Source organism: Lontra canadensis, unplaced genomic scaffold (genome assembly GCF_010015895.1).
Source record: "Lontra canadensis isolate GAN:19392208 unplaced genomic scaffold, GSC_riverotter_1.0 scaffold98, whole genome shotgun sequence".
Lineage (NCBI taxonomy): Eukaryota > Metazoa > Chordata > Mammalia > Carnivora > Mustelidae > Lontra > Lontra canadensis.
Window position 1 is genome coordinate 4,329,747 of NW_022631092.1, and position 21,479 is coordinate 4,351,225.

The following is a 21,479-nucleotide window of genomic DNA, read 5'->3' on the forward strand; positions in this document are numbered from 1 at the left end:
GCATTTTTAGAAGGATCATCTGGATAGTGGTACGAAACTAATTAGAAGACCCACAAATGTCTAGATGGCTGAGGGATGGGAAAGAAGGTAGGTAGATTTGAGAGCTGTGCAGGAGCTGGAATTCCCAGGGGGTCTGGTCTGTCCAGCTAGGGGAATGTGGCCATTGTTGCAATTGGGACTGCAGAGAGAGCTGTGCGGGTTTGTGAGGATGGTAATGAGTTCTTGTTTGCAGATGCTCACGGACAGACAGAGTTCCATCAGGAAGATGTGAAGATATGGGTGGGGGGATTCGAGATGTCTGTAGTGGGCACCTAGACTCTTTTGAGGTGACAGTAGAAGTTCTTACTGGGCGTGGGTGGAATATTCATGATGGGAAGAGGAAGGGCAACAGAGTAAGACCCGCCAGAGTGGCAGAAGAACGATGGGCAGAGGTGGTATCACAGAAGCCGGGAGGTGAGTGTGTTTCTAGAGAAAATGATCATCTGTGCCAGATGTTTTGGAGAATTGGAACACAATAAGGACCAAAATGATCTATTTGCTTTAGCTTGAAAGCTGCCAGTGGTGGCTGTACTATGAGAGTCGGATTGTAGCAGTTGTGAGGTGAGGAACTAGGCAGCCCTTTCAGGAGGTTGCCAGTGGAAGCAAAGACAAAGGAGAGAACCCAAAGGGTGATAAGGACTTGAGGACAAGTTTTATATTTAAAGATGGAGACATGAGCCTGATTCAGTGATGATGGGAATGAGGAAAAAGAGAGAGACACTGAAGTTGAAGAGGGGGGTTCAAGGCATCAGAGTCTCAGGGAAGGTGCAATGAATGGAGGCCAAAATTGCGGGGGAGGTCAGGTTTGGGACTGTAAAGAAAAAGAACACAAGTCTGGATCCAGGTCAGTTTGTGTGTATGATGGCAGACAGTGAGGATGCTTGCTTCTGATGTGGCTTCTTTTTCCTTGTGGTGTAGACGGTTGTTGTCATTCGCTGAGACCAAGGAGAAGGTAGGTGGGGGAAGTGGAAGGAGAACAGAAGAACCTTTGCAGTGTCTGCTCCGGGGAGGGGGAGCGAGAGCTGCCTGGGGACAGCTTGAGGGCCGCTGAGGTTACCAGCAGGGAACTGAGAGCAGCCCCAAACGTCCCCAGCCTCAGAGAACGGGGAACTCACCTGCCTTCCTGAGGACTGTGGGTGTGTTGGAGGACTTTGTAGAGAGTTGGACTGCAGTCCGATCCCCAAAGTGCAAGGAGCAGACTGTAATGCATGTGGCTCCTGCTCCTCTCGGACACTGGCGCGGTGTAGTCCTGTGCTGCAGCAGTAAAATGCTCCGGGCAGTGATTCAAGCGCTCCTCCTCTCAATGGCCCCAGACCGCTGTCTTGTTTCCTTTAAGTTCTCGTCCACTTTTTCATACAATTTCTGTCTCCTGCCTTGGTTTTCTTCCTCCTTGTCTGTTGTTCTGTCACATCACTTGCTGCATGCAAGCCTGTGTCAGCCCTACGCTCTGGACGTTGTCAGCATCTGGAAGGATCACACCTCTGAAGTAAAGCCACGAGCTTGAAGACCAGACCACCAGGCTTACTAAACTGAGATGCAGAGTAGGAGTAGACAGCCGCGGAGTGTGATGATTCTCACGGGCTGTGGTTTGAGAGTGTACAGGAGTGTTTGTACACAGATTTCGTGACGCCTATCAGGTCGCTTCTCAGTTGCCCACCTATGAGATGTTCGGTGCCTCTATTCCCACTGAGTTTTCTCATTTTGAATTTCCATGGATTATGACCGTGTTCTTGGAGACCCCTCCTGTATCCTTATATAATCCCTCTTTAGTACTGGCAAAGTGTCTTCATCTACATTACCTGAATTTTAAGACTACACGATTAGACATTTTATGCCATTATTTCTTCTTCACATGGGTTTTTAAATGCTTTTATATCTTGCATGGGAATGATGTGTATTTTCAAATGTATGCATTTTGTATGAGGGCGACTTACCATGTCATGACTCCGTCATCTAGCCATGTCACATGTAAATGAGCTAGGACAATGTAAAGGATTGTGGAGGTTCGAAAAACAAGTTAGCTACTTTAGCTTTTTAGCTTTTCATATATTTCTGTTTTACGGGCTTCCTCATCTGTGAAAATGAAAATGTCATGTGTGTATCAACAATTTTAACTTTTTTAGAGAATTATATACTTAGTGTATAGTGAATATCATTTTTAAAGTTTTTTTCTGTTAATTAACATGAGTCTCATCCTGACTTCCCCTCTGGCCAAGAGGAAGGAATTCAGCCTCAGTCATTTGGTGGCTTCCCTCTAACCCCCTAGGCTGTGCCAGGGTTTGGGGTCATGCGCAGGGCCAGCACGTTCAGGAAAGGGCCCTGAATCGTCAGTCATCTGGCTACACTGCTTACCCAGGAGAGAGCTCTTACCCACCCCAAATGTGCCCTTCGGGTTCATGGCTTTGCAGGATGGCTCTGGTGCTCACTGCATGGGAACCACTGGTGAGGCCCAGAGCCCTGGGCCTCAGCTTCTGGCTCCCTCGGCTTCTGTCTCCTAGAAGCTCTTTCCTCCATAGACCCTACTCTTGCTAGGAGACAGTGTGGCTCAGTGACTCCCTGTCCTTTCTCCCCTCTCCTGTTCTAGGAAGTCTTTTCTTTTTTTTTTTCCTTTAAAGATTTTTACTTATTTATTTGAGAGAGAGAACATAAGTTGGGGGCAGAGCAGAGGGAGAGGGAGAAGCAGACTCCCTGCTGAGCAGTGGGGGGTTTGGAGGGTGGGATGCAGGGCTTGATCCCAGGCCCTTGAGATCATGACCTGATGCTTAACTGACTGAACCACCCAAATGTCCCCTGGGAAGGCTTTTTTAATCTGCGGGAAAATCCTCAATCCTCAGTCTCTGTTCTCAAGAGGTGTAGGGTTTTTTTTCTGTTTTTGTGCTCAAACATTGGCAGTGGCACAAACCTTCCCTTAGGCAAGGAAGCCCACACAGTGTAGCCTATTTAAATGGTAGAATAGAGGGGATGGAACACAAATCTCTTAAAATAATAATAATAATAATGATAATAATTAAGTAGTAAGTTGCAGAGTAGTTTAAAGAAAAAAAAAAGACACTTAACAGGCCAGCGCTCTTCAGTGTTACCTCCCCTGAGACCAAACTTATATAGCTAAGGCTCTGTTTTTATAACTCACTGAGGAATATTTGCTAAATGTGTTTACATTTTATTGACATAACTTCTGAGCGATCTAAATATCAGGCAGAATGTAACATTTTTAAAGTGACGTGTCACTTTTCTAATTTTGCTGTCTTACTTTATCCAAGAACACTGGAACTACTTTGGTGCCGATGAGAATCTTGGTCCAGTGGCTGTGAGCATTCGAAGAGAAAAACCAGAAGAAACGAAAGAAAATGGATCTCCGTACAACTACCGAATAATTTTCAGAACCAGTGAGGTAAGTCGCAAACCAGGAAGACTGAGGCTTGACCGGAGTGAGGAGTCGTGGCAGCACAGCCATGGAAGGTACCAGCACAGAGCTGCCTGGGTCTCAGACTCTGCCAAGGCCCCGTTCATCTGTTCTGCTGGGGACGGGGGTGCACATCACAGTTGGATTTGAATCCTTCCTCTCCATCGACCCTGGGTAGATGCGATAAATGAATGAGGGGTTTTGGTTTGGAGAAAGATACTCAGGTAAGTGCGGCCCCAGGAAGCTGGAGTCCTCAAGATTCCCAATTGGATATTGTGTACCGTGCCCCAGCAGCCGGGCAGCACTGAGCCAGCAGCCTGACAGGTGAGAGCGGGTCACCCAAGAGTTAACTTGCTCTTCCACACTGTTGCTTAGGACCGTTTTTGACCCAAGAAGAGGGAAAGAGACTTTTCTTCTTCCACTTCTGCTTGTCCATCCCCTGGGCTTTTCCCCAGCTGTCAGGAGACTCCAAGGGACCCGGCGAACCCGGGGTTACCTCACAGCATGGGAGACCGGCTCTTGGGGCTCTCTAGGACTCGGAGCACACATCATGTGTGAATTTTTCTTTTAAAAGAAAAGGAAAAGGAAAGAAAAAGAAAAAGCAAAGGAAAAGAAAAGGAAAGGAAAAATGAAATAGCCACCAAAGCAGTTTTTGTTGGTGGTGCTGTTGTTGTAAACTCATGAACAGGTTTGGGACCCTGAGGTTTCGCCTTTCTTTCTAAACGCACAGTTGTGCCAGTTATGAATTTGTTACTGCCTCTCTGCACCACATTCACCGTAGGATTGCTGTTGTGCATTGATGCCCAAAACCCCGCTGAGGTAGCTAGAAAATAATGGTTTTGAAACCAGTTTAAATAGGACATTTACTTCATTTCCCCCATTGGATACAAGGCAGGTTTCAGGGGTTGGCTTCACTTAGTAATTGTTCCTCAGCTTGAACTCCGGGGAAATTAAAAATAGGATTTTTAAAGGCATGACTTCAGTATCTAACGGGTTGTACGTAGTGGCCACAGAGAACTGAAGAGCTCACACGCCCCACTGTACTTTCTCTCTTAACCAGAGCTATATGTTAAGCAGGTTTTGGTGAACATAAAAAGCACAGAGAACACACTGTTTTTGAAGCTGGACGTAGGTAGTTGCTTCTTTCTGCCTTCTTGGATTCCTGTCAGCCTGTTTCTTTACTTCTGGGGTTTTTGTCCTCCTGTTCCTACCTATTTCCCCTCCCAGGGCCACTCCAGTTCCTACCATCCATGACGTCAGAGGGCAGAGTTTTCTAAGAGGGATTCCTCCCTGGCTCCTGTCACTGGTCTCCATGACTGTCCCCTGCAGCTTGCTTCCCAGCTCTTCCCTGTCTGGTCCCAGCCTCTCCTCCCCCTCCAGCCTTAACTGCTGTCCTTTCATCCCCTGCTGCCTGGGCCCAGTGTTCAGCCTGCACACACAACCCTCCCCACCCCCACTTCTGTGGTCTGACAGTTCCGTCTTCTTCCTGCTAGCCCGTCTGATGGTCCCTTGGGTCCATTGCCTTAGCCCTTGACTGGAACATCCAAGTCAAACGTTGTTCCTGCTTTAAGACACCGTCATCACTTATTTTTATGTTCACATTAATGTTTAACTGACAGCTCTGTTACTAAAGTTGTTCAGGCCAGAAACTTAAAGTCGCACCGGACTCCTGTCTCCTCCTAGCCTCCTAAGCCCCACTCTGGTCTGTCAGCAAAGCTTGTTGACTCCATCTTCACAATATGCCCAGAATTCAACCCCTTCTTTCATCCCACCACCTTGGTTTGGGCCAGGCCACCATCCTCTTTCTCTGAGAGCCTTTCTTCCAGCTCTGCCTTTAAGCCCTGCAGGGATTCTTTAGAAATGTAATCCAGATCTGTCATTCCTCAGTGCAAAATCCTTTAAAGGTTTCCCATCTCCTGAGTAAAAGCCAGTCAGTGTCCTTGCTAATTTAGGCTTTTCCCCTCCGGGCCCCCTCAGTGCCTCTGCCTCAGGGCTCAGCTACTCTTTATTCCTCTGTCCTGCAAGGTCCTTCCCCTGGCATCCTCCCGGCCGGCCGCAGCTCTCTCATTTCCTCCGGACCTTTACGCATAAATCACAGGGGCCTTCTTTGGCCACTGGATCTAAAATTTCTACTCCCACACATCCCATTTCATGTCTCATGCTAGGCTTTATTTTTTTCATGAACATTTAATACTACCTCACATGCAGTACTTTTTATTTTGTTTGTTTTCTCTCTCCCCCACGAGAATTTAAGCCCCATGAAGGTGGGACTGTTGCTTGAGTGGTTCATGACTGCACGTCTAATGCGTAGAACCCTAGGTCGTGCTCTCCCTTCCTCTCTGTCTCCTTTCTGTCCTCTCTAATGTGTATGTAATGAAGTGTCCCTAGCTTTCATGTTAACTTTTTCCTTTCCATTCAAAGTCATCCTTAAATGTGGTTTAACTATAATATGTTAGGCTTTTCACAAAAATTAACTAACGAAAGTCCTTTGAGAGAAATATCTCTAGATGCCGGTCCCTGTCCAACAGACACTTCGCTGTTTCCTCTTGTGTTTCAGTAGAAATCATCAGTGCACAACCTAAACAGGAAGACGTAAACATATTTATAAGCCTGACAGTTTATGAACAAAACCTTACAGCATGTGAATGTTTTTAAGCAAAGGTGCACCAGGACTTCTTAAGATCCTTGTCTTGTTTCTGGATATCGTTAAGAAAAATGGCAGCAATGCTAGTGATCCAGATAGAAAAAACGAGTCTGTCTTTTTTTCCTCTGCTTTGGCTTCCTTGAGGTGAGCTGCTGACTTTCTGTGGTGCAGGATTAGCCTTCCTGGTCTTGGTTTCTCCACTGAACAGGCTTCAGCCTGTGTAGCTTCTTGTCCCCAGGCACAGGTGGTCCCATGGAAGCAGGGGCACAGTAACTGGGTTGTTCTGCAGTTTCCCACGATTTAAAACACAAACAGAAGAAAGCCCCAGAAAACATTTCTGTCAAATTCCATATTAAATCATAGGAAAAATGATGTTTTTATTACACAAGTGTTATTTGAAAGCAAATTATTTGTAAATGAAAGAAAAGATATTAATTAAATGGATAGTACCTTGTTCTTGTATGGAGAGCAAGATGCTAGTAAATTTTGCTTTTCCTGCCCTTCTCTCTCTTCCCCATCAGCTGGGAAATGTTAGAGATTTCACTTCTCTGGTGCCTTTTCCTTTGGTTTCCATTTCCCTGCTCACCGTGTATCATGCCCCCTTTGCCTGATTTCTGAGCCTCCTAACAGCTTCCTTCCAGCTGGACTGTCTGCCTGCGGCTTCTTCCTCCTGCAGTTCATCTTAGGGTACACATCCTCTTCCCCATTCAAACGAGGTCTGAGGCTCCGTGGGGGAGCCTGATGGGGTGCAGCCCCTCACGCATGCACTCGTGCTCCTGGGCCCTGGCTTCCCCGCCTGCCCTCCTGGGCGCTCCCCTCAGATCCTGCTCCGCCCCCGTGGTGGCTCTTTCCACCCCATATCCTGTTTTTCCTTTGCTCTCCCACATGCTCTTTTACAGAATTTACACACACACACCCCCAATCTCGTGGCCCCTTTTTAGTGCCAGGCCTTCCGTGAGGGCCTTTTCTTATGCACTGATCCACAACATCCTTACTCTGCCTTTGGACTCTCTTAGAACCTGAGCTTGTTATGCTTTTCTTAGCAAATTCAACCTTCCAAATTGCCACTGTGGGCTGCTTCCCTCTCCCGCTCGCACACAGCACACCTGGCTGTCTGCAGGCACGCCTTCCTCTGTCAGTTGGCCACACCTGCTGCGGGTCAGTGACTGGTGACCTGCTGGCTTCATGGGAAGGTGTTCAGTGTGATACGGTTTTTTCTTGGATCACCATACAGTGTTTACATTATAGTAACAGCTTTGCTGCGTGACACTTTCTGGAAATTTAGACTCCTCTAGGCTCATGTTTACTCCAACAAATCATCATTACATGGAGAAATTTCTTTGATTATGTTTGCATTTCATAATAATGGAAAGTGTTTTAAGAAATAAGGGGAAACCTTGGGGTACCTGGGTGGATCAGTGGGTTAAAGCCTCTGCCTTTGGCTCAGGTCATGATCCCTGAGATGCGGGATCGAGCCCCTCATCGGGCTCTCTGCTCAGCACGGAGCCTGCTTCCTCCTCTCTCTCTCTCTGCATGCTTCTCTGCCTACTTGTGATCTCTGTCTGTCAAATAAATAAAATCTTTAAAAAAAAAATAAGAGGAAATCTAAAGTGATTTTCAGTGCTGTTGTCTAGGCTGCTGTACTAGTTGCAGTCATGGTCTTATTATCGTAGCATTTGGGAATATAAATAGTATATGCTTGTGAGCAATATATTATGAAATTTGAAACTTTATCCGTACCTTTATCTTTTGTAATAAAATAATGTAATGAAATTTTGTAATGTAATGTAAAATATAATTGCATAGTAAAATAATGTAATATAAAATGAAAGAAAGGTATAACATCTAAGTCCTGAGCCTTTATGTTTCAGATATTTCTCCGGGATATGTCCTTCTTAATTTGGTTAGTGGTGTTTTACAGCCATATAAAGACCTTGATCTTATTGAGCTCTCTAAGGAAATGCTGTATATGGTTTTTAAGTAGGTGTCCCTGAAAGGCTTGATGATGAGTGCCTTTGGACTTGGCTGGGTCTTGGAAGTGTTGGCCTCTTTTCATACACAGACTTCTTCTATCCCTCCATTCATTCTTTCTCCCTCACCAGCTTCCCCTTCAGAAGTCCTTCCCTGCTCCTCAGCAGCCCCTTACCCTAGGCGGTAGCGTTCGATGTACTTATGTCTCTCCCACACCCCGAGTCCTCAACGGAGCGCATGTCTGTCTTTCAGCTCATGACACTGAGAGGCTCAGTCCTGGAGGACGCCATTCCCTCAACAGCCAAGCACTCGACAGCTAGAGGACTCCCCCTGAAGGAAGTGCTGGAGCATGTGATTCCTGAGCTCAACGTCCAGTGCCTGAGGTTGGCCTTCAACACTCCCAAGGTCACGGAGCAACTCATGAAACTAGATGAACAAGGGGTGAGTTTGACTTCTGGGGGTGGGCATTCTTGCTGCTCAGATTAAGTGCTAGGTTTCCAGAATACAGACCTCGGTATTTCTTTTTTGACAGGAAAAACGGATACCATTTATGACAAAGGATGGTCTCTTTGCAGTTAATCATTTTCTCCTTAACTCTCTGAACATTTCTCATCTGATAAAATTTTCTGTCTGAATTGATAGATACACTTCTTAAACTGTGTTCAGTATAAACTCTTTCACTATAAAATCTTCCATAAATGCAGTGAATTTTTCAGATACTCTAGAAATAAGTAGTAGTAGTAAAAAGAGGCTCTGTTTTAAGTGCTTTAAATATGTTACCCATTTTATTCTCCCAACCGTATGAGAATGGCACCATTATTATCCCCATTTTAGAGATGAGGACCCTGAGGCTCAGGAGATTGAGTATAAGCCCAGGTTCACACAGTAAGTTCTAAGCCTGTGCTATTAGCCGCTGTACCCTGCCATTCTTAAACGCTTCAGTTTTCAAAAGTCTATTTATACCATCGAAGATGTATGCTAGCCAAGATTTTAAAAATCTGTGTCCTAATTAGTCACAAAAGGAAAATGCTCAGGATTTTCTCACTCCCAAACTTCCTGTACCTTAATGTTTGGCCATTTGGTCAAGATGTAGATGGTTGATAGGATAATCCACACAGAGACAGCAAAAGGGTAGAGAACAGAAAGTTATGCTCTGGAAAATTCACTAACCAGGGAGGTGCCCACATTCTGCTTGGAATAGTTTGAGCATCTGGGCTAGTTGTGTTAGATGCTGTATTTATATACTCTGACTCTCTCTTTGAACATCTTTGAACATTTCAGCCATATTACATCCTGGCACTATGACTAATTATAGTTTTACTATTGCAATTAAAAAAATTTTCCAAATATAAAATTGGTCCACTTATTGAATGCCATTTTATGAACAAATTTTGATGGCATCTCCTTAATTAACCAAAAATTCTAACATTATTAAAATAAATAGGAGTTTTAAAAAAAATCCATTTTAAGGTGTACCCTTTTAAGTCAGCCAGTGTTAGGAGCCAATGGCTGGACACAACTTTTCAAACCATTGCTCTCTCTGTCCATTCACTTTACTTGTCAGAGAGCCCAGCCGATGTCTGTTCTGTACATAGATTTCAAGTAGGCTCTGCGTGTCCACATTAATAACATTCAAATCAGGCACACTTGGAATGCTCCAGAAGACCACCGATGTACCTGGAAGCTCAACTGTTTGGGGGCTGTTTTCCAATAAATGTTCTGAATTTCAGTCTAACAGAGGAGGAATAGAAAAATGAGGATTAGGTTCTACTTTATGGATTTAGTCTTTTCAGTTACTGTGCTTTTCAAGGAGAATTATATTTAGACACTGATAATGTAGTCACAAATTCAACATTCTAAATCCTACATTAGAACAGGTTATTTTATAGAAGGGAGGTATTTTTTGCCATTTTTCTGTTTTTGTACCCATATTCAGGAAAAAGTGGGTGCCCTAATTATAGACATCTTGTGTGGTCTCTGGCCCATCTTATGCCCTCTCTTAGTGATGAACACTTTGTGGTCCCATCAACGTAGAAAAGATAAGAATGCTATATAGTGAGTTTAACTTAAAGCTAAATTTATTTAATTCACAAAACTGCCCATGCTACAATTATGGGCTGCTTATTCTTAGGGGTTATTAAAATATCCTTTCCTTCATAAATTATTGATGATAATATGTGTTAGTTGTTTCTAATGCCTTTCATCTGAGAAATTAAAATTTGGCAACCTAGGGTAGTCTCCCCAGTTTTATTTTGGACATTTTACTAGGCAGTAAAACACAGAAGTTTAAAGCCTGCTATTCTAATCTGCAGCTCTAAATCTGGACTAAGGAGCACCTCCCCACACCCCACCCCTCCCAACCCCCAACTCCCTTGGCCTCTGTCTTTTCATTTATATCTCCATAGCATTCAAAGCCAGGATTGTGCTGATAAAAAGCAGATGACATGCATACTTGAGCGTTTAGTCTGGGGAGTCATTTTTTTTGGTAGGAAATCTCATTAAGGCCTTGGAATCATTTTGAGAAAATGATTATTTTCATGCGTTTATATATACAGATTTTTAAAAAGAAATGCATCTACGTACAGTGGATTACACATTTGAATCATTGCAAAGCATTTTGTTTCCGTCCATGTCATCATTTTTAAAAATTTCATGCTTTGTACATCCTTACGTTTAAAAAGATTCATAGAATGATATCAGGAAACTAGATTTACTGAAAAGAACTTCTAGATATCCCCTTAAGTTTCATTTAAGCAAATCCTTTAGTATCTTTTTTCCTTTAAACAGCATACATGATTATGCTTGGAAAAAGAAAACACTGTTTGCTTGCTTCATTGCGACATTTTGCCTTTCAGATCTCTGGTGCTTTATTTTTTCATTTTACCACTTCTAAAAAGCTGAAATGAATAGAAGAACAAATTAAAATTTTATCTGTAATATATGAAAGAAAGCATTTCACAAAAATATAAAAAATGTGTTTTTCGTGTGATTAGACTGATTATGTTTGTGGGAACTGAAGGTAGGTGTTTTAATTTCTGAGGTTTTAGAAAATGAATATATGCTTATCCACATTTTATATGTGGCTTCTCTGAGCTTTCACATTCTCCTTCCTGTTGCCTTTTTGGGCTCTCACTATTTATTGATGTCCATTTTCATTGTCCTAGACCGGGCAATACCCTACCAGTGATTTCACACTGTCAGTAATTTAGAACAGACTGTGACTCAGAAAATTTGGATCAGCTCTGGATTTGGTTTATCCATCTTGGTCCTAGACCTTCACTTATTAGATAATTGAGAACATCATTTATGATAAAAATAAATTAGATCAGCATGTATGTTTACTTAGTGCACTGCCATAAGCACATTAGCACATGTCCTGACTTACTCCTTACAGTGCCCTGCACAGGGCTTCTAATCATTGGCCCATTTTATGCTCGAGAAGATTGAGACTTTCAGAAGTTCTCAGTGCTGTTTTCCCTTAATAGTCCTGACCACTGGGTATACACATTTGCAGAATACTGCCCTTTGTTTTTACGATTTGCAAGTTTTTATACTTCTGCATGTCTTGAATTATTTAGATATTCAAAACTATGCTGTAAAATATCAGGAATTTCACGATCTCTTCAGGCCAACTTTTTAATAATATAGCTAACTGTTACTTTTAAATTTGCCATGTCAGAGCCATTTTCTTCATCACTTAAAAACACCTTTATCTCATCTACTCTGTGCCAAGGGAATGGAAAGCCACTGTGCTGGGCACATGATGTGCTCCAAAGAACTATTAGCTGTGGTTGATAATGATAGAATATTAGCTTGTTAGTGGCCCGTCACATGCACTATCTCATTTAACCTTTGTGAGCATCCCATGAGAGCACTGCTAGTACAGGCCGAATAATATGTTATGCTCACGGTCATAGGTAAGCACAACTGTTTCAAATCTAATAAATGCTTATTGAGAACCACTCTCTGCGGATTGTTAAATACTATGGAGAATAAATAGACTAGTAAGACACAGTCCTTACCCATGAAGGAGACAAGGTCATAAATTATTATAATGAAAGTCAGGTTTAATATGATGAGTATAATAAAGAGAATTGCAAACAAAAAGCAGCGAGGTGCAGGCCAACAGGGCCAAGCCATGACTGATGAGGCCCGTTCCCAAGATGGGCCATGGAAGGGAGGAGGATTTCCTCAGGGTGGTGGTCGAGACCCAGAATAGTAAGAACAAAGCATAGAGGGATGGAAGCAGAGTGTGGTTATGGCAGCAGACAGCCTAGCTGCACAGGAATGGGAGGCACATTTAAGAGTAATAAAAATAGGTATTTTTTTTTATTGAGCAGTGACCAAGCCAGGCATCCTAGGAAGCAATTTACATGAATTATTTTAATTAGTCCTCAGAATCCTTTGGTGTCTGTGCTGTTATTGTTCTTGATCTACAGACAAGAGCACTGAGGCACAAAGAGGCCGAAAGACCCCCACCATTCACAGTTAGGGTCTGGTGGCAGAGGTCCTGAGTGCAGGCATTCGAGTTCCAGAGCCTTCGCTCTTACGCAGTGCACTGAACACCCTGTCCTCCTTTACCTCCCTTGAGTGGGAGAAGAAAATGGAAAGACGGCTCTAAGCAGTACTGCTGCTGGCTTCGGCATCTAATATTAAGTAGAACATATTAAATTACAGTTGCCAGTTTGCAGTAGAGAGAATTGGTAGTCCTGTTTCATTAGGAAATGTCAAGTTTCATGTACATGGTAGTGGTTTTACCTAAATGAGTATCTCCACTACTTTTCTAGATAATTATTAAAAATGCAAAGAAAAGAAAATATTTATTGGGCTTTCTATTCCTTAAAAACTTATCCCTAAGTTATTGAAGTTAAAGAGGAAAATGATCATATCTAATTAGGTCTGCAATATTTATTTCAAGAAGAAATGTTAAGGAAAGAAGCAAATGTTATTTGATAATGAATACCACTGATTCTTTGATTAAAGATGTGGATGAAATTCTGTGCTGACAGAGGATATTCATTGCCACGTTGCATTATTTTATTGAGGATAAATGACTTTGACCAGCCACTTTCTTCTTTGATTCAGGCAGCCAGATTTAAAGAATGAACCATAAGGAAAACATCTTTCCCCAAACCCCTTTTATATGAATGAAGCTTTGGCAGAACAATTACCATTCCTGAGATTCTGTTCTTCTTTTAGTTTATGATAACAGCTAGTGCCCAATTAAATTCAGATGGCCACCACTTTGGTTCTAAACCGCTCATGGACCTATATGTCTATTATCAGGAGGGAAACACACACGACCATCATCAGGCCAAGGGACGAAGGCACTGGCATTTGTAGCTTTATTTTGTCTCTTCACAAGGAATCTGCCCTGGCTCATCCATGCTCTTGTGCCGGGCTGAGGCTGGGTTGGACAACTGGTTGGAGTCCTGTCCAGTGGGAAGATTCTCTGGTTAGCCCAGCTGATAGCCGTGACATTTGGAAGACATTTAGCTGTGGTGGGACTGCAGTTTGCAGGATGGATTTGAGCATGGTAAAGACATGCAGTGGGGATTCTTTGGTTCACAGTCCAGAAAGAGTAATGGAGTGCAGGTATTTCAGTCTTGGCTTTAAATTGTGGATTGTGTTTTAAATTCAGCTTTAGAACAAAATCTAAACTGGTTTCTTTCCTACAGGACTTAACTAGCTAATATCTTCAAATGGTACAGAAATCAAACTAATTATGTTTACTTTGAGGGATCCCATTCCTACTCTGTTCTATTTCCTCCCCTCTCTTCCTACATAGTTGTTACCCTTTTGCTAGTTTCTTATATAGTCTTTCTTTATACAGATACCATCATATATGCATATAGAGTCTTATTTTTTCCTTATACAGAATGTAGCATGCTGTGGACACTTTCTTTTTTCACTGAGTAATAAATTTTGGAGATCTTTCTATATCAATATCTAAGAAAGCTTTCCCATTGTTTTTATGGCTACATAATACTCTTGTGTTGCTGTACCATAATTTTTCAGTTTCCCTTATTGATGGACATTTAGATTGATTCCAGTCTTTTCCTATTACAAACAGTGATGCAATGAAGAGCCTTTTTCTATAATAGAAATTTGTCTTAATGCCAATAATAGAAATTTGTCTTAATGCCAAATCAAAACCAGGTACATTTATTATCAATTTAATACACAATATGAAGCTTTTTATTTTTGTGAGAAATTTTGCACATTAGGGAAGATTATTGCATGTTTGTATAAAAATTTTTTATGTTACGCTAAGGTAAAAATAGCTTAGAATATGTCTGTGCACAAATAAAAATAATTTTGACAGCATCTCAGTCAGCTTTTTAAAATAACTTTCCGACCAGTATCCATGTCATTTTTAAAGTGATTTTATTTTTGTTAGTAATTTCCAGTGAGGATTAATTTTCTAAATGGCATTTTTTGCCCACAACACTGAATTTTTCCAGTCTCTTTGACATTCTTTTTAGGGGATAGTGTAGTGATGAGTCTTTTAAGAAGTGGTTAAGAAATTCATCATGTTAAATGCTGTAAGTGTGAATGATGAGGATTTTGAAAAATGAACAAGGTCTTCACGTCCAGTAATGACAGAATGGTTTGCTGCAGACCAGCTTACCCAGTGAGAATAACCAGGAACATTGGACGAAATAGTTTTTAAAAGTAAGTTTGTACTTTTGCTTCTGGAAATATGGGGTAGATCTAATTTTTGCCCATTCTTCCTGCTAAGTAAAGCTAAAAACCGTGTGCACTGTATATAAAGCAAACATAAAATGAATTTGCAAAGTGGAGCGAAGGAGGCACATTGGCTAAGGATCAAGGGAGTTGAGGAACAACAGTGGTTTATTCATTATAAAAAGAGAAGTAGGGAGGAACTTGCTCAACTTAATGAAAAACATCAGCTTATATCCTCCTTACTGTGAAAGACCTAGTGTTCAGAAGGCAAGAACACTGTCACCGTTGCTGTTTAACATGATACTGGAAGTTCTAGTCAGTGCAATAAGGCAAGAAAAGGAAAAGAAAAAAAAAAAACTGATAAAGGAAAGAAAAAAAGGACAGATAAAGGAGAGAAAAAAAAACTATCCCTATTTCAGTGACATGGTAGTCTATGTACAAAACCCCAAGGAATCTACAGAAACTTCCTAGGACTATGGAGGTGTGTTCAGCAAGGTTATAGGATTCAGCATCAGCTCACAGTGATCAGTTTGATATCTTTGCTGTTTCTTTTAATTGAAGTATAGCTGACACACAATGTTATGTTAGTTTCAGGTGTGCAACTCAGTGGTTCAGCGAGTCTCTGTGTTATTCTGTGCTCACAAGGGTAGCTGCCATCTGTCATTGCAATGCTGTGACAGTACCAAGGACTATTCCCTGTGCTGTACCTATCTTGCCCCTGACTTACTCTTTGCATAACTAGAAACCTGTACCTCCCACTCCCCTTCACCCATATTGTCTTTCCCACCCTCCCACCCCACTCTGAGCAATCACTGGTTTGTTCTCTATATTTATGGGTCTGTTTCTGCTTCGTTTGTTGGTTTGTTTCAGACTTCACATATAAACAAAATCCTATGGTATTTGTCTTTCTCGGACTTATTTCACTTAGCACAATACCCTTTAGGTCCATCTGTATTGTTGAAAATGACAAGATCTCGTTCCTTTTTAAGACTGAGTAATATCCCATTGTATATATGTACCACATCTTCTTTATCCATTCATCTGTTTATGGACACTTAGGTTGCTTCCATGTCTTGTCTATTGGAAATAATGCTGCAATAATAATAGGGGTTCATTTATCATTTTTAATTAGTGTTTTCCTTTTCTTTGGGTAAATGCACAGTAGTGGAATTAGTGGTTCATATGATATTTTCTGTTTTAATTTTTTTAAGGAACCTCCATTCCGTTTTTCACAGGGCCTGCCCCAATTTGCATTCCCACCAATAATGCACAAGGGTTCCCTTTTCTCCACATCCTCATCAACACTTGCTATTTCCTGTGGTTGTGATTTTAGTCATTCTGAGGTAATATCTCATTGTGGTTTTGACTTGGATTTTCCTGATGATTAGTGACGTTGAGCATCTTTTATGTGTCTCTTGGCCACCTGTTTGTCTTCTTTAGAAATATATCTATTCGGGTTCTCCCCTGTTAAAATCAACCATTTGTTGGGCTCTGAAGTCTAAAGAAAAGGTAGAAGTCAGCACAGGTTTCTAGAGTGCCAAAAGAGTAACTCTCACAGTGGATTTTACTTAACAAAAATATTCTTTAAAAATGTAAGGAAAAGTAATTTATAGTTGGGGGTGGGGGACAATGATCATCTGAGTTGATACAGGGATGGGCTACAAACTGAACCAGGAAACTCAGAAATGATGGAAATTTTCTGTATTTTGATAGTGGTACCAGGTGTATTAGAACTTATTAAATCAAACGGATGCAGTTTGCTGTTCAGAAATTATATGCCAATAAAGTTGATCTAAAAATTCAAGGCAGATTTCTGCTTCTAGCCAAGATTAAGACAAAGGGACTGGATTTACCTTTTCATCTGAGACAACTTTAAAAAAAAACTAGGCAAAACAATGAAACAATGGTTTTTAGGATTTGGGGCATTAGGCAGCAAAGGACAGTGATCTCTGGGAGGTGGGAAGCAAGTTAAATGGACAGAGAGATCACACCAGCTTTCTGCCTGAAGAGTTTGCAGACTGCAGTGCAGGGCTGGAGTATGAGGGAGTGGGGGGCGTCTGTGGAAGCCCGGCAGTCTCCCAAGTCAGACTTAACAGCTTAGTCCAGGGAAATCAAGGAGAGGGCAGCGTTTGCAGAAATGAGTACTAGCAAGTGTGTGCATTTGAGGAAACAACTTGAGTCCGGGGTGAGAACCACCTTCCAGGTTTACGGGGGCAAATCCTCAGTCCTCCCACAAGGCCAGGAATAGCTTCTGCCTCCACCAAGCCAACTGGAGAACCTCCTAGTTCCCATGGCAGAGAGTCCTCTCAGCATGGTTTTGCCTCAGTAGTGGGGCAAAATTATCCTTAAGTTAGACATTACTGTTGTACAGCCTAACGGAGTTTAAAAGCAAGAACTGAAAGGATCAGACTACTTCCATATATCTGTGTCCCAGAGCAAAGCTCAGGCCCCCTCACAGCTTCATGGCTCACAGTCTGAGAACCGCCTTACAGTGAAATACCATGACTCATACTGACGGTTTGAAATTTCCGGATTAAGTCAAATAATGTAAAGATTGTATAAGAATTTCAAAACTGGATTGTCTCGTGGCCTTTGCCTCCCCAGTAGCCTCACTGAGGCCGGGACACAAGGCAAGAAGAGGTGGAAATGCAGAACTGAGAAGTTGCTTACTCAGTTGTGTTTCTGTTGGCGGAGGGCTCTGACTTTATCATCCATCCTTCCAGACACTCAGGGCTCTGAGTATTTGTATTTGTTTCTTTGATTCTGTGTTGAAGTTTCCACTTTATTAGAGGAAGAGCAATTTTATCCACTGTTGGTTCCTAGCTCTGAGAGCCCATATCACTTTGGTGGGTTTTAAGGACACTCTGCTTTATTGAGATTCAAGACCTTCATGTCAATTATAACCTTTGCCCTGTTGGATTGACCATCATTCCTTGTTATAGTAGAAACATTGGTGGGGGTCTAAACGCTTCCAGAAATCTCCCTGTCAGCCGTTGATGTGCAAGCATGGGATTGTATAGCATGGCCCTGAGATTATCCAAAGTGAAGATCCCAAACTGTGGGTAAACACAGGCCTGTTCCCAGGATGGCTTCTGGTGTCCTCATAACTCTATTCTGAGAAGGACACGGAAGGATTATATATTCATGTATGTAAACCCATACAGATGTGTTTGTGTATGTCTCAAAAAAACGGAAGAGTGCTGTTTTAAATAACCTCCTAACCACTCACAACCCCAAACCATAGCTCCGCCTCCAAGTACATTTGCTCTTTCTCTTAAATGGTCCGTGTTCTATTTATCTCACTCCTCTTCCTCAGCTCTTCTCTTCTGGCAGGGGGCAGGGTTGCTAACGAAGGATTGCAGGAGCCTGCGTTCAGAAAATACCACCTACCTTGATTTAATTGCAGTAGAAACCACGAATAGAGCAGAGGATAGAGCAGTGACATTTGGCACAGTTTCAGATGGGAGGAAACCTGACATTTGAACAAATTTCGTAATCCTCTTAAAGGCTCCTTCTTTTCACAAGCAGCAGACGCCCGGTTGTTCTCCAGGCTGCCAGTGGAGTTCACCAGAGGATGAGAAATCCGTCAGAAGGAGGCGGCACACTGTCTCATTGTCCTCGGATTCAGCTCCTCCAGTGGTTTCGGGGGACGTTTCCTTACTTCTCTCTGTAGTGAACTCCTTTCTTTATAGAAATGAATCCTTTTGAATTTTGCACAGTGAAATCTTAGGCCTTTATCTGAGAAGTTTCAAAAAGCCGTCCACAAATCCGGTGTCACTCTGATGCCTTCTCTTGAACAGGATGACTTTTGTTTTACATTGTGGCCTGAGAAGGCTGATCTGGGAGGCACAGAGCCAAACAGCAAATAGCTCAAAACCCCTTCCTTTCTCCACATGCCTTCATCTCTTTGATAGCCCTTCCTGCAGGGAGACAGTAGAGATCTGGCCACATGAAGGACTTCTTTTGTAGTTGACACAGAGCCTACCGCTATTTTTTATTTGTTGAGACTTAATAGGGTAGGTACGCAGATTAATTCTAAGGCCCAGGTGAGATCCCTACCTGTGGGAGTCACCCTGCGGACATTAGCCACATCCAGACACTCGAAGCAGGCCGGCTGAGAGAAGGGATACATGTCAGCGGTGTGCAGGGGGTTTTATTCTGACATCTTCTATTCTGTTTTACCTACATGTGGTATATAAAAAAGGAACTGGGTTGAAAGTGTTTCTGTCGATGATTTAAATGAAGTAGAAATAATGTGACGTCACGTGCTATTTGGAAGATATGCCATGATTACTCTATCTGGTTGGTGGCAAGTTTCCGACTTGGCACTTGACCTTCTGCCTGCTGGGGTCGGTGGAGCAAGGGACAGTCACTCCTAGGAGCTCTCCTGTCTCTGGGCGTCCTACTAAGGCTGCGGTGCTTCCTCGTCAATGAGGTAGTATGCTGTGGAGGGAGGAAAACAAGTGAGAGTGTTGCCCCTGTGACATTTCCTCATTACTATTCTGAATCACTTGGTTTAGAAAGTTGGAAAGAGTAGTTCAGGTTCACAGTCCTGTATGTAAAATGGTAGGGGCTGGGTGGGTTTCAGAATTCAGAAATGTCCTTATTTTAGAAGGACAAAAGAATATGTATATTATATGGTAATATTCCCACTGGGGTCTGAGACAGCACCCACAATCACATTAATATTTCCACAGGGGAAAAATGTGAATATTCATATAACATGGAATAAATTGAAAATATTTATGTCAGCCCCATCAAGTGATACTGCCAGATGTGTTTGCCTAAATTTGGTTTTTACTTTTCATCTCCAAAATTGCAAATCAGGGGCTGTGGATTCAAGCCTGGCTGACTGTTGGTGGTACTTAGGAGAGCCAGCACCCAGTCTGTGGTCTTGTGCCTCTTCCTGCTCACTTCCTCTTCCACTCTCCGGCTCCACTGATCTGTCACAAAGGGATAATATTTGCTTTATGGGCTGTTGTGAGGATCAACTCTTAAACATCAAACAGGGGTTGGCATAGAGTGTGTATTCGGTAAATGTTAGCTGTTATAATTTTTCCTCTTCCCTTTCCCCTTTTGCTTTGGGAGATGAAAATTGACGGGTGCGCTGGCCGCAGTGTCACCCTGGAAGAAGCCAAAGCAGTAATGGAGTGTCTTGATTTCACTGGGGAATTAAAAGTCTGAATTTTTATACTGAAAACTAAATGTCTTGGGATGCCTGGGTGGCTCCTTCGGTTGGATGTCGGGCTCTTGGTTTCGGCTCAGGTCGTGATCTCGGGGTCTTGGAAGCCAGACCCAGGTTGGTCTCCCGTGCTCAACGGGAGTCTGAGCGTCTCTGGGTCCCTCTCCCTCTGCCCCTCCCCCCTTCATGTGTGTGTGCGGGGTCTCTCTTTCTCTCTCAAGTAAATAAATCTTAAAAGAAAAAAAAAAAAACTAATGTCTTCTTAAATGGCTAATATCACCATAGAATTTGTTTGCAGAATGACTAGACTTTTCAATGATGAGTAAATATTTTGGTTAATGTTACATCATATTTAAATCTTCTGAATGATTTGTTTTAACTGTCTTTGAGGAGGGAATATTTGCCACTAGCTGATTTGCCATTATGAAACTCCTTTTCAAGTTTCTATTCAGGCACCCATCGTTTAGAAAAAATATTTGAAAAGTGTATTGTTGATGATGTTAATGTTCTGACAAAGCTATAAGTGAGGTTTATACTTTAGTATATTGGAAAAGTGGCATTGGGATTGAAATCTTTTCCAGTTTTACCAAAAAAAAAAACCCAAACCAAAACAACAACAACAACAACAACAACAAAACCCCTAAAAATTCGCCAGTACATTTATGGGCTTTTTAGTGTGAAACAATATTTATTTTAAAGTGTGTTTTGTAAAGTGAACCTCCGCTTTTAAATTTGTAAAGACTTCCCCTTTTTAAAGGGGGAGATGATTAAAAAAGAATTACCTTTTGTTGTCAAGCTGTTTTTTAGAGTCTCATTTTGTACCCTATAATCCATTCAGAGAAATTCCCTGAAGTACCAACCTGCCTTCTAAGGGTGCATGATCTTGTCGTACAGAAAGTGTTAATTCATTTTCCTGGCCTTTTCTCTTAACTTGTGAAGATGACAGGTATAAATGCTTATTCTGCTGTATTTTTTGGATTAGAGACAGAAGAATTAAAACAGAAGGATTTCAAGAGAAGAGAAACGTTAGCTTTCTGATGGGCCTGTGCCCTGCAGGAGTTGGGAGCATCGAAGTGGGGCGTGGTGGACCTGCCTACATTTATGTGCCCTGTACTGCCTCTCTTCCCAGCTGAACTATCAGCAGAAGGTGGGCGTCATGTACTGCAGAGCCGGGCAGAGCACTGAAGAAGAGATGTACAACAATGAGTGTGCCGGCCCGGCGTTTGAGGAATTCCTTCAGCTCTTGGGAGAACGTGTTCGGCTCAAAGGATTTGAGAAGTATCGTGCGCAGCTTGACACCAAAAGTAAGAAATACTTACACTCTCTGCTAGGCTTATTTCCCTCCTGCTGCGTTGATGTTCATCTGCTAAATTGCCCATAAAACAACATTGCCATTTACTGCAGAACACTGCTGCTGAGAGGGGAGAGGAAGCCAGAGAGGGAGGATGTGGCACCAAAACAATTGAAGACTGTAATCAAAGTAGCTAGGATTTGACTGGTTAAAAAAAAAAAAAAAAAAAAGAAAAAAAGAAAGAAAATCGTGTTATCAGAAG

At 42.2% G+C, this 21,479-nt stretch overlaps 1 protein-coding gene across 6 annotated transcripts in view; it reads left to right on the top strand.

Moving 5' to 3' along the window:
* The window catches only part of SIPA1L1 (signal induced proliferation associated 1 like 1), a 179,684-nt gene that overhangs the window by 65,675 nt on the left and 92,530 nt on the right, over positions 1-21,479 (top strand). For all 6 annotated transcript variants that reach the window (XR_004380275.1, XM_032837370.1, XM_032837372.1 and 3 more), the window contains exons 3-5: positions 3,300-3,430; positions 8,310-8,498; positions 21,056-21,230. Coding sequence is in view for 5 of the 6 variants with exons in the window: in XM_032837370.1 (XP_032693261.1) it covers positions 3,300-3,430; positions 8,310-8,498; positions 21,056-21,230 (495 nt within the window). In the remaining variant the exon portion in view is untranslated. The remainder of the gene's footprint in view (positions 1-3,299; positions 3,431-8,309; positions 8,499-21,055; positions 21,231-21,479) is intronic.